We start from the raw sequence: 12,581 nt of genomic DNA, 5'->3' as shown, positions 1-12,581 counted from the left end.
CGCATCAAGTGAAATGTATAATGAACAGACCAAAGGGAGAAAGACCGCGACCAAATCTTAGAACAGGCCTTGGCTGTTTTAATTAGTGTTTCCGAGATGTGTTTTCAACCACCTCACCTATGTTGTGGGCAGCAGTGTAGCATAGTAGTAAGGAGCAGGGCTCATAACTGAAACATCGCTGGTTCGATTCCCTGCTGGGACACTGCTGCTGTACCCTTGGACAAGGTACTGATGATTGCCTCAGTAAATATCCAGCTGTATAATTGATAACATGTAAAAACTGTAACCTATGTAAGTCGCCCTGGATAAGAGCGTCTGCTAAATGACAATAATGTAATGTTCGTTGCGTATGTTTCTCAGCAGGGTGTTAATAGGCTAACATTGACTTTAAAGTGCCTTAAAATGCCAGTGAAGCATCGTCTGGTGCTCACATCGGTCCGTGCTTCACCAGAACAGAACAGAGGGTACCGTGAGGAGTCATCGTTTGCGCTCAGAACCGTTGGTTTGGCCGCGACATGCCATGCTCTGCGCTGCATTTATATGGTGTAACAGCAGCAGCAGAGGTCCCAGTTCAGTCACATACCATTACTTTCCGACGGATTCACAATTGCGCGCTCAACAGGCTCCCACTGTCGGGAGACTGAATGTACTGAGGGTTGCCTTATCTGTGCCAGGACCATTTCACCTGGAATTGCTTTAGGGATACTGCCAGACTTTAAACAGAGTTTGATGTAGGTCACCGAAGTTCAGCAGATGTCTGGGTGAGGAGATAGGAGCGCGCACTGCAGCCGCTCTGTGTCCAACACACCAGCGTGTTGTGGGATTCACAGGTCATTTGTGAGGGTATTTTGAAATGCTTTGATCGGGCTGTCAATGCCACGGTGAGATATACTTTCATGCTAGCAAGCTCCAGTGTAGTGGCTGAGTTTTTAACATCAAGTTTAACAATCACTGTGAATGTGTGGTTTATTTTTAAATAACGAAGTGTGAGTATGAATAGCTAATATTGTATTGCTTGAAAAGGTTTACAGGAAGTGTGGCATGTCTACATGCCTAGACACAGAAGAACAAGAGTAGGCTCACCAAAAGGAATAGTTGAATACATGCAAAATTCAGGGAGGCAGATTAGATTGGATCCAACCAAAATCCTTTTGTACCTTCAAAACCAGTTCTTTATTCATGTATATCAGGAACCCGTCCCTGTCATACCCCCATTTGGATGTCATATTAGGTATTATAGTTAGACCTAAATCAAATAGATTAGGGCCAGTCTGGTAGCTCTATATCTACGGTCTCTCCTTATGCAGGACTCCCAGGAGTTCTTGCGCTGCCTGATGGACCAGCTGCACGAGGAGCTGAAGGAGCCGCTGGCCGAGCCGGATGACCACTCGCACGCCATCACCATCGACGACGGCGTGGAGGACGACAAGAGCCAGTCGGACAACGACTTCCAGTCGTGTGAGTCGTGCGGCAGCAGCGATCGGGCGGACAGCGAGGTGCCCCGTCTTCCGGAGGACGCCAACGAGGCAGACATGCTGATCCCGGACGAGGCCCAGGCCAACCGCGACTGGCAGAAGGAGAAGAACCTCATCAACAACCTGTACCGCGCCGGCTCCAACCAGGACCTGGACAAGGACATCGACACGGCGGCCGACCCCTCGCCCGTCATCAGCAGCCAGGGTGCCGTCAAGGTGCAGATCCAGAGCCGGCTGTCGGGTAAGGAGCCGCCATGGGGACCGCACCTGAGCGGTGTCGGGGAATACCGCGCCATCAGACCGTAACGCAGTGGCAGGAGGTACACGGGCTAAGTGCGTAATGCAAGGTGATATGGGGCGGTAGGGTAGCATAGCGGTAAGGCGCAGGGCTCCTAACCGAAAGGTTGCTGGTCTGATTCCCTGCTGTGGAAGTGTTGCCATACCCTCAGGCAATGTGCTTAACCCATAACTGCCTCGGTGAATATCAGCTCTATAAATGGATAAACTCTATCCTGTGTCAGTCGCTCTGGATATGTCTGCTAAATGGCAATAATGTAAGATAATTTTATCCTTTTGGTATAGCTTGTGAAATTACACCATTTGGATATATTCAACATGCCACCCTCTGCAGTTCATTTTTTTTGCTTTTTAAAACGTTATTTTTAATGGGAGGTTGATTTTCCACTGTTGTTGTTGATTTTTTTATTATTATTTGTTAAATAGAAGGAGTGCATTTTTCAGTTTACTACCAGTGTGTTTTTCCTTGGAAGAACCCCATATTAATTACATTAGTATACTGGTGAATTTATTGTAATTTATTTTACATGTCAAGCAACCCACATCTATAGTTTTGTTATTTCCTAAATGAACTTTATTGAATGACAGCTACAGTGCAGATACAGCAATCCTCAGTTTACAAATGCCTGAATGCCTCTGAACCAGAAAATCCCTGGCACTTTCATCCTCAAGCCTTCTTTCCAACGAGTGATGTGTTAAAATTTGAAAGCAGAAGTGTCTGTTCAACAGAAAAAGGCAGACTTTGACCTCATATGGACATCTTTCACTGCACACCAGGGTGAACCTATGCCTCCCCACGCTGCCACTTATATCCCTCTCTTGTGTGCCAAACATCCTCTCTATTTTTACAGTGCTGACGTAACAGATCTCTGATTGGTCGATTTCAGATAATCCCTCTAAAAACAACAAACCTTTCAGCTCCCGAGGGATGGTCGGTTGGTGGAGGTTGGGTGGGGGTTCATGGTTGTAAAGGGGATGGAAGGAAGGTTGAAGAAGGGTTTCCTGGTAGGAAATGGGTGAGGTCATCTTAATCTTTGTGTTCTGTTTTTAGAGACATGTATAATTTAAAGACAGGAATAATAATTGTATGTGGTGTGGATAAAAAAAACTCCATCTGCTATATTTTATCCAGACTGCTACCCAGATGTCCAGGTCACGAGCACCTCCAGGCCTCACAGCCCCACCCCCAACGACGGGGTCATCTCCAAACTGTCCAGCAGCCCGCCCAAAGCCCCGCCCACCTGGCCAGGCATCAGCTCCTCTCACAAGAAAGGTACCGGCAGACTGCCACGCCGCACACTTCACCGAAACAGACTGACGTCACCGAAACAGAGGCTCCGAATTAAAGGTGGCTCTTATCCTGAAGTGAATTAAAGCAAACAGCGCCGTGACACTCCCCACACCGACGCGGCGCCTCTGCCTTCTCGCTTTCATTAGAAATGGAATTAAGTCCGAATCGGACTGAAAGCGATGGCCCGCAGCTGTCGGGACTTGAAGAGGAATATCAGCCTTTTCCCCGTCTTGAATACCTAATGCGCCCAAGTGCTGTTAAAGCCAATCTCTGTTGCTCTGTCTAATCTCTGTCTCTGCAGTCCTCTTTGGACCGCAGCGTAGAGAGCGAATGGAGTTGGGGTGAAGGGTCCCGTTGAAAGGCTTCCTCTCTAATTGCATGCTGGCTGTTTCTGAGGCTCACAGGGGCCTTTTAGTGCCTCGCGGTAACAGCACTGCCGTCTGCTCTGTGTGACAGTGACCGCCTTCCCGCCGCCCAAGAACAAGGTGCAGCGGAGGTACCGCAGCGTCATCTCCGACGTGTTCGACGGCACCATCGTCAGCTCCGTCCAGTGCCTGACGTGCGACCGGGTGAGACTCTCCTCCCCTCCTTCCTCCTGTCCGCTCGGGCCCCCTCTGTTGACATTTGCAGGAGGGGTCGTTTCCTGGCCCTCTGAGTCATGTCAGAGAGCACCATCAGATTACATCCTAAATGAGTGTTGGTTTCTCATCAGCTCAGAAAGCAGCAGAATTCTCTCCTTGTTTGAAAATGAATGCTCCACTGAACTTCATTCTATTGTTTTACTACTGTCTGTGACTGTCCCTGCCACAGTAATAGCTCCTACACTTTTGGAAATGTGGCAAAAAGGTCCAACCCTACACTAAAACGACCTGTGGTTGGTACATTCTGACACTTAAGTGATGACAGTACAGGAGTACTGCTGGAAAGCACAGATACCAGGTGGTGACAGTTTTGCGCCCCCTCCTCCTCAGGTATCTGTCACCCTGGAGACCTTCCAGGACATCTCCCTGCCCATCCCCGGCAAGGAGGACCTGGCCAAGCTGCACTCCTCCTCTCACCAGACCGCCCTGGTGAAGGCCGGGTCCTGCGGGGAGGCCTACGCGCCCCAGGGCTGGATCGCCTTCGTCATGGAGTACATCAAGAGGTGCGTCCCAGCACGCACGGCATCCCCTGACAGCACTCCATTCACCAGCCTTTCGCGAAGGCTTATACATCCAGGCCTAACCTTTCCCCAGCGTATTTCCGACGTTGACGCAACGCTCCACACACCTCACCCGCAGGCTGAGTTGAAACTCTCCTCGGGAGGCTCAGCCAGGGAGCAGCGGTGGGGTTTGGCTCTGTCACTGATCTGTCACTGATCCTCCTCCCTCCTTCCCTGTATTGCAGCTGGTTCTGGGGGCCGGTGGTCACGCTGCAGGACTGCCTAGCTGCTTTCTTTGCCAGAGATGAACTGAAGGGTAAGAGAGCGCGCTCCCCGCTGCGCACTCACACAGTGCCTGTTTCAGGATGTTCTCGCATTCCTGACACCATCTCAAAAAGTGCAAAGCATCACAAGGATCCCGCTGTCACCAGTGCACTGCCCGTGACCGAGTGCCATCTCATAGAACTGGATGTGCTCAGGCCTTCAGTTTGAGTTCAGTTATTGTCCATTATCCATTGTGAGTACTGCTCCAGAGGGCCCTTTCCCCTACCTGTAGCAAAAACAGTTCGGCTGTCAATAAAATTGGGTAACATCTTTAAAAAAAAAAAAAAAAAATCTGTTTATGTTGTATGTGTGTGAAGCTGGTCATGAAGAATGGTTTCAGATGCGCGCACTAGGAGTACAGCAGTTCCTGTTAGTGTATATTCAGAGAGGGAACTGAATGCCAGCTGAAATGAAGCAGTGAAACCATGCCACGGCCAAAGCCCTGGCTTTGTCATTTCACAAATAAATGACCTCAAGGCTCAATCAAGACATGATGTCAAGTGGAAGCTATGTAATTTGACAAGAAAGCATCTCTAAATCGGTGAATTAAATTTAATAGATCAGATTAGGAAAACGATTCGGCTGAATGTGCTCTAGAGGAGATTTGGATAAAAACGGTAAATCCTGCTTATAATTTGTGTTGTGATTGTCAGTGAATTGTGTGTCATTGTGTGTTTCACAGGGGATAACATGTACAGCTGTGAGAAATGCAAGAAGTAAGTGCTTTCCTTTTTATCTCAGTGAAGCAATGCTTAAGGACACACAAATGACATCTTAACAAATGTCACAAATGAACATGTGTAGTGTATGTCAGCTGTAAAAATGCGTAAACAGTGTATGTCAGCTGTATGATTTTTCCTGTGGTCTTTTTTCGTAGGTTGCGGAATGGAGTTAAATTTTGCAAAGTGCAGAGTCTCCCAGAGGTAAGTGCTCTGCTGCTAGACCCTTATCTGTACCGTTTGTTTCGCACAAAGAGAGCTAAGCTCCCTGGGCTTACATTGTGAGCTTTGTAAAATAGCTGTTAAACGCGCATCATCGCTATTCCACCCCATTGCTGACTCCTGAAATTGCATTACACGCTTCCCGTAATCATATTAGAGCCGTGCCTACCCTCTCCTCTCCTCTCCTCTCCTCTCTTCCCCTCCAGATCCTGTGCATTCACTTGAAGAGGTTCAGGCACGAGCTCATGTTCTCCACCAAGATTGGCACACACGTTTCCTTCCCCCTGGGCGGTCTCGACCTGCAGCCCTTCCTGGCCAAGGACAGCTCCGCCCAGACCACCACTTACGACCTGCTGTCCGTCATCTGTCACCACGGCACTGCCAGCAGTGAGTCTCTGACCACGCCCCTTTTGTAACGCCTTCCAGGGAGCAGCTAATGTAGTGGGCAGTTCAGCCGAGAGAGGCTTGATCTAGTGGCTCTGGTTTTAACTCCTTATATATTTCAGTGTTACACAGAAGAAAAGTGTAGGACAGTCACCTATTGCAAGGGGATATCATACAAATACCATCTGTTTATTTTTTCAGTCAGTTATGGTATTTTGGACCCACACATTGTTATTAACCATGAGTAAACCCTGTTATAAATGTCCATTGTGTAATTACCATTCTAGTGCCCTTTGTTTTGTTTTCAATGAGTGCATCACTTTGTTATATTGAACTAATATTGAACCATTCAGATACTTTTTAATGTGAAGCGAGTAATGTTGTAAACTGTGCTCCTCAAAGAGTGATGTGATGTGAGTTGTCTCATATTTGAACATGTTTCTGAGGAGACTGTTTGGACACGCCTGTTTATTTGTAATGGATACTGTGGCCTTGCTGACTTCCTCAAAACACTTACGACTTTGAATAGCAAAGGAAGTGTGTCAGTGTTGAGGGTGGCAGCATAACCATCGGCACTGTCTGGAGTCACCAGGACTCTCACTGCCATTTTCTGTTCATCCGTGTACCCCAGGTGGCCATTACATCGCGTACTGCAGGAACGACCTGAACAACCTGTGGTATGAGTTTGACGACCAGAGCGTGACAGAGGTTGCCGAGTCCTGTGTCCAGAACGCCGAGGCCTACGTGCTCTTCTACAAGTAAGAGGATGAATGGGCTTAATTATGGCCCACAACCAGCGGTTATAGTTAATACCTTCCGCTACGGTAATTACTGCCCATTCACAAAAGCAGTATTCTCCATATTTCACCATTTCCCAGCTGTTCCGGTGAATCCCAGAGCCATGAAGGAAAAAAGGTCACCTGATGTGCTGGTTGCAAAACTGTCAGCTTTGTAAATCTTGATGAAGGTGTACAATGCTTCACACATATAAATACCATTTTAACCTACCCTCACCTTTCCAGGAAGTTCAAACGTTCACTACACGATGAGACACTGACAATGGCAACTACAACAGGCATATTTCACTCATCATGGTTAATTACAGTCAGCACTCTCCTGTGTGTTGTCATTGGGCAAAGTATTCCAAAGACATTTGCAGCAAAGCCCTTCACAGTGTGAATCAGGTTTTTTTCCAATAGGCTGTGGAAGTTGCTCATTCTTACTGACTCCAGAACTACGTTTGACTTGGGGTGAGTGACATCTCTCTGCGTGGCATTTAGGAAGAGTAACGAGGAGGCCCAGAAGGAGAGGCGCAGGGTCTCCAGCCTGCTCAACATGATGGAGCCCAGCCTGCTGCAGTTCTACATCTCTCGCCAGTGGCTCAACAAGTTCAAGACCTTCGCAGAACCTGGGCCCATCTCCAACTACGACTTCCTGTGCTCTCATGGAGGTAAGTGCGTTGGAAGCCCCACCCTCCTCCATCCCTCTCTTACTCACAGAGAATTAAAGATGCTCCTCAAACTGGGTCAATCATACTGCTGCTGTTCCTTATCTAGGACTAAATCACATAATTATTCAAATTTGAGAGTGAATACAGACCTAGGGGTGATATTGGTCTGTAAAATACTGCCCCTAGAGTTGACCCTTTTTGTTGTTGTTGAAGGTTTGACTAGCAGATACCTTCTGTAAGGGGATATCGCCTGCTGTCCTAATTTGCATTTTTCCAAGTACTTTAGGGTGTTTTATTACAGGTCCGCTCCGCGTTGCTTTTCACTGTGCTTAGCACTCTGAGTGCTGTCATCTCAGTGTTGGTGGGAACACAGTCTGGGTAAATGAATGTGACTCTGTACCAACCGTGATTGTCACTTTTCCCGCCCTCCAGGTGTACCGCCGCACAAAGCGACGTACATTGACGATCTGGTTTTGATGCTTCCCCAGAACGTGTGGGACCATCTGTACAGCAGGTGAGATGATTTCGTCCTGCCGCTTCAGTTCGCAAAATTGCTTGATAGCCAGGGATCGCAGAACCTCCCACTACATTGATTGGTTGATTCATTAACCCGTTGGTCATCAGGTATGGAGGAGGACCGGCTGTCAACCACCTGTACGTTTGCCACACCTGTCAGACGGAGATCGAGAAGCTGGAGAAAAGGCGGAAGGCTGAGCTGGACATGTTTGTTCGGGTACGCTTTTCTCTACACTTTTATTTTTCTGCAACAGTTCATAAATGAGACTGAATATCTGAGAATTAGCAATTGATTTAATACTAACCTTCAAACTGATTAAAGACAGAGTAAAAAGAGTTTTATGTCTTTCTGTGGTGTTAAATTATTATTAAAAACCTCTAACGTTTTAAAGATGAGGTGCAAATTACTGACACGTATTGACACATAAAATAGATTAAAAAAAACTACGAGAAGAAATAAGCTGTGATCACAAAAAAGAAAAGCTATATGTTGTCAAAGAGAACTCCTCTTGAAGTATGTTTTTTTGCTTTGCAAATATTGCGCGGCTCGTAAATGAAAGGAAAGCCGTGGTGCGGTTTGAGTCCACCCCTCCCTGCGATGCAGCGTGTCACCGGGCAGACGTGATGATATGTGGCGCTGCAGAGACTTTGCGGTCCGAGGTGTGAAGAGAAACGAGCCTGCATCTCCCACAGCTGGAGAGAGAGGAAAGGAGAGAGGGAGATGGGGGGAGGGAGAGAGAGAGCGAGAGGGATGGAGAAGGAGAGAGAGAGAGAGAGACAGATGGAGGGAGAAGGAGGAGAGAGTGATGAAAAAAGGGAGGGAGAAGGAGAGAGGAGATAAGGGAGGGGGAAAGAAAAAAGGGAAGGAGAAAGAGAGAGGAGGAGACAGGGAGGGAGAAGGAAAAGACAGAGGGAGAGAAAAAACAAAGAAGAGAGAAGGAGGGAGAGAGATGTGGAGAGAGGGAGAGAGGGAGATGGAAGCAGACAGAGAGAAAGACGGAGAAGGACAGCAAGAGCAAGAAAGCGGGAGAGGGAGACAGAGCGGGAGGGAGGGAGGGTTCTGTCCTCCTGTTGCCTCTGTTTGAAATTCCCGGGCCGTCACAATGCCCAGCTCACTTAGCCCCCACTGCTCCCCCCAACACTTTCATCAACAGAGATCAAAAGTTTGCCCTGAGAAAAAGAACTCCATCACTAATTCATGGCAACAGATGTACTTGCTTTCCACAGTTCGGCCAAGATCATCAGAAAAACAGGGAAAGGGAGAGATGGGGAGAAACCCCCTCGAGATAAACGAGCAGATCGCTGTATCTTTCTCGATGTCGATCGATCCCATGCTGCACCTGGTGTTAAAAGCGTACACATCCAAGCGCTGGAGTCCGTTGGCTCCTCTGCTGCGCACCGGTGGTGGGGGAGGAGGCCCGTGGTGTAACCACTCCCTCTCTGTCTGCAGCTGAACAAGGCCTTCCAGGAGGAGGAGTCCCCAGTGGTCATATACTGCATCAGTATGCAGTGGTTCCGAGAGTGGGAGGGCTTTGTCAAGGGCAAAGACAACGGTGAGTTGCCGATAGTACACCCCCCCAACCCCCCAACGCAACTCCCACCCCTACCCCCACCTCCACCTCACTCTCTGTATCAGAGAAAATCCTCTCTGATGCAGAATTCCTGTTGCCCCTGAAGCGGACTATAAATAGAACAGTCCATCGGTGACAGGCCTGTCTGCACACATTCACACTCGTGACCTTTCTGCTCTTCTTATTGTCCCAGTTACCAGACTCAGTAAAGAAACGTGCACTCGCTGCACACATCCGAAACACGTCTGCATCACGAGAAGCAACACGAGCTGACAAACGACGGTGAAAACTTCGCTACGGCACACCCTATGCAAATGGAGCATGTGCACAAGAATTGTTGCAACCTTGACTTGTAGATAACTTTTGGTGATCCAGCGAGTGCAGTGTAGATAGCTTGTGATGTGGTTTCATGTGGTGTGATCTAAATTTTGTCTTGAAGATCCTCCTGGGCCAATTGACAACACGAAGATTGCTGTTAACAAGAATGGACACATTACACTCAAGCAAGGTAATGGCTGAGCAAGTCATAAAATGTGGCAGTTTTCAGCAGAATTAATAACACTTAGAAATCAATTGTTTGGTGCGGTTGCATCTGTGTGATACCAATGGTTGGGTTAGATACTCTAAAAATATGACAACCAGAAATAATGACTTTGTATTCAGTGTCAATAAATCGTGCCTCGTGGTTATAGATTTTGCTTTTGTCTTTGGGAGTGACTGATGGTGCTTCATCCTACTTTGTGCAACATCATCACTCTCTTGATCTCTCTGCCAATCATGCGTATGCCCTGATCGGGAAAACACAATCTTCTTATGAAGTGTATGAATGTGCCCCCCTTGTGTTGACCCAACAGGGGCTGATTCGGGACAGATCTCGGAGGAAACGTGGAACTTTTTGCACTCGATCCACGGGGGAGGCCCGGTGGTGACCATGCGACCCAACGTCGGGCACCAGGAGCCTGAGGTCTCCCAGTCGGAGGAGAAGATTGAGGTGGAGACCCGCACGGTGTAGCTCCCCCGTCAGAGAGCCAGAACGGAAACCCTTTTATTTTGCACTTGACTATTTATAATGCTTTTGAGCAACACGGAATCCCCACCACCCTTCTCTTTTTTTTTTTTTTTCTTAAAACAGTTTTCACAACTGATGGAAGGCATAACTACATCACTCAAGAAGCACTTTGTATATATCCTAAATTTCTATCCTAAAATCACCACAGAGGACCACAATGAGTGTGATAAAACCCATCGATTTAACTTGTGCAGCTGAAGATGTTACTGAATGCAATGTTGTCCTTTTGCAGACCAGATGAAGCAAATGTCAACTTGTGTAACTTGAGTACTGAATACAGTAGAGAATAACAATACCTTTTAGATACTGGAGAGGTGACCCTCCTGTTTTTAAAGTATTGTCTGAATGGTTAAACATAAGCAGCTCTGATGTTTTTGTTCCAAAATGAATCAAAATCCAGTGGTTATCAAGGGATACTAAGTACTAAGTAGTCTCAGGAAGGAACTGTATTTTGCACTGTACTGTAGACTAAAAAGCAGCATGCTCACATGACCGATGCCTGATTCCTTTCTGAATGTACCAGTACTAAAAGTTTGTAAGTCGAGTCCCTCCGTTTGTTTCATTATTTATCCCAAAAGGGTTCAGTTTAATATGGTGTTTATAGATTTTTTTGTAGGAATGTCTGGCAGCCAGTGGACCTTTGGGAAGCATGCTTAGGGAAAAGCTGTGTGCACAGGAGAAAGTTGAATATGAATTTGAGTCCTCACTTCCAAGACATTTTGGGGGACCTACACTGATATGCATGTAAATGCAGCTAGCTTACAGCAAAATGTACTCTTGGGCAACTGTGTAACTGTCTTTGTCTGTGAAACTATATGTACATAATACATAATGATTCTCTCCAGATTCAACCATTTTCATTGTAACTATCTCAAGAAAAGGCATTTTATGTATATGGGCATGATGTTTCTTCAATGTTAAGAGATGGTAAAGACAATGTGATGAATGCTATAATTGTAATGGGGAAAATACAAGTGAATGCTTCAGAAGTTATAAATACAGTCTGTTCTGTTTTAGCTGGCTGACACTATTAAACCTTAATCGGATCTGAAAACAGTTTGAGCAAATATGTACTCTTCAAATGACTGTACACCTTAAATCTCCTAATTTAATCCTGGAATACTTTGTGTAAGTATGAGGTGTGATGACTCTTCTGTTGCAAATAAATTGCTGGAAACCATCTAAAAGCCAAACGCCACCACAGACCACTGCATCTTAAATATGTCTGTGTCCACACTTTCTCTCATTTTCACTTTAGGAGTATGTATGTACTGAATGTGTCGCTATGCTGAAATTAAATGTTGTTTATCCTCTGTCTTTTGATTGTTAGCGGCACTGTCCGTTCCTTTTCATCATAAAACAAATTGTTTGTCTGGTCTGTTCTCTCACCCTGACACATGTCATATATTTGGGAGCAGCTTGGTGTGTCACGTGGAGAGATATGTTACTGTGAGGTGCAGCATTGTGACAACGCAGGGATGTGTCCTCTAGTGTCATACTGTTGACAACAGTGCACATAACGGTTCTGTCTAAACTTCGGTAATCCCGCCATTTGTTTGTTATAGGATGACAGCCTTATATCTGTTCATCGGATCATGGAGAGGAGGATGTAACCACAGCAGCATATAGCAGTTGTCAGAGTGTTGACAGATCTCTTCTGCTATAATGATGGATAAGTGCATTTTTGTGATTTTTTTTTTCGTGCAATAGAATGCGGATAGAAAGAAGGTGAAAACTGAAAGCAGACCGCCACCTCATAAACTTGATAATTGTGAGATTAAGGTTATTGCAAGGGTGTCATCACGGACAAACTGCATTAGATAATTTAATATGGCAAGTACTGCTTCAAGAACCTAACAGGAATCTCTCAACAGCAGAGGATATAGGAATTCATCGAATAACATCTTCATTCTGTAAAAATATTTCCTCAACAAAACAAAAGGCAACACACCAGACAAAATAGATAACAAGTAGCGTTTCCAAAACAAAGGATGCTGGATCTTGGAAAAAAAAATATGTACAAAAACACTGTGTAACGATACACAATAAAAGTAAAGATAAACTAACTTGTTCACGCACCGTTTTTCCGATTTAAATGACATGGTTCGCGTTTGTTGTGTTG

General features: G+C 46.3%; 1 protein-coding gene across 1 annotated transcript in view; it reads left to right on the top strand.

Annotated features, from left to right (window-relative positions):
• Positions 1-12,407, top strand: part of usp33 (ubiquitin specific peptidase 33) — a 28,605-nt gene extending 16,198 nt beyond the window's left edge. The window contains exons 10-24 of the mRNA XM_036554154.1: positions 1,308-1,716; positions 2,905-3,045; positions 3,520-3,632; positions 4,035-4,207; positions 4,450-4,520; positions 5,211-5,244; positions 5,406-5,451; positions 5,676-5,856; positions 6,485-6,611; positions 7,134-7,303; positions 7,736-7,817; positions 7,928-8,036; positions 9,270-9,372; positions 9,830-9,898; positions 10,245-12,407. Of these exons, the coding sequence (XP_036410047.1) occupies positions 1,308-1,716; positions 2,905-3,045; positions 3,520-3,632; positions 4,035-4,207; positions 4,450-4,520; positions 5,211-5,244; positions 5,406-5,451; positions 5,676-5,856; positions 6,485-6,611; positions 7,134-7,303; positions 7,736-7,817; positions 7,928-8,036; positions 9,270-9,372; positions 9,830-9,898; positions 10,245-10,402 (1,986 nt within the window). The 3' untranslated portion in view covers positions 10,403-12,407. The remainder of the gene's footprint in view (positions 1-1,307; positions 1,717-2,904; positions 3,046-3,519; positions 3,633-4,034; positions 4,208-4,449; positions 4,521-5,210; positions 5,245-5,405; positions 5,452-5,675; positions 5,857-6,484; positions 6,612-7,133; positions 7,304-7,735; positions 7,818-7,927; positions 8,037-9,269; positions 9,373-9,829; positions 9,899-10,244) is intronic.
• Positions 12,408-12,581: the final 174 nt, after the last annotated feature.

This window comes from Megalops cyprinoides, chromosome 20 (assembly GCF_013368585.1).
Source record: "Megalops cyprinoides isolate fMegCyp1 chromosome 20, fMegCyp1.pri, whole genome shotgun sequence".
Taxonomy (NCBI): domain Eukaryota; kingdom Metazoa; phylum Chordata; class Actinopteri; order Elopiformes; family Megalopidae; genus Megalops; species Megalops cyprinoides.
The sequence above is the reverse complement of the archived record's forward strand: the minus strand, read 5'-3'. Positions and strand labels throughout refer to the sequence as shown.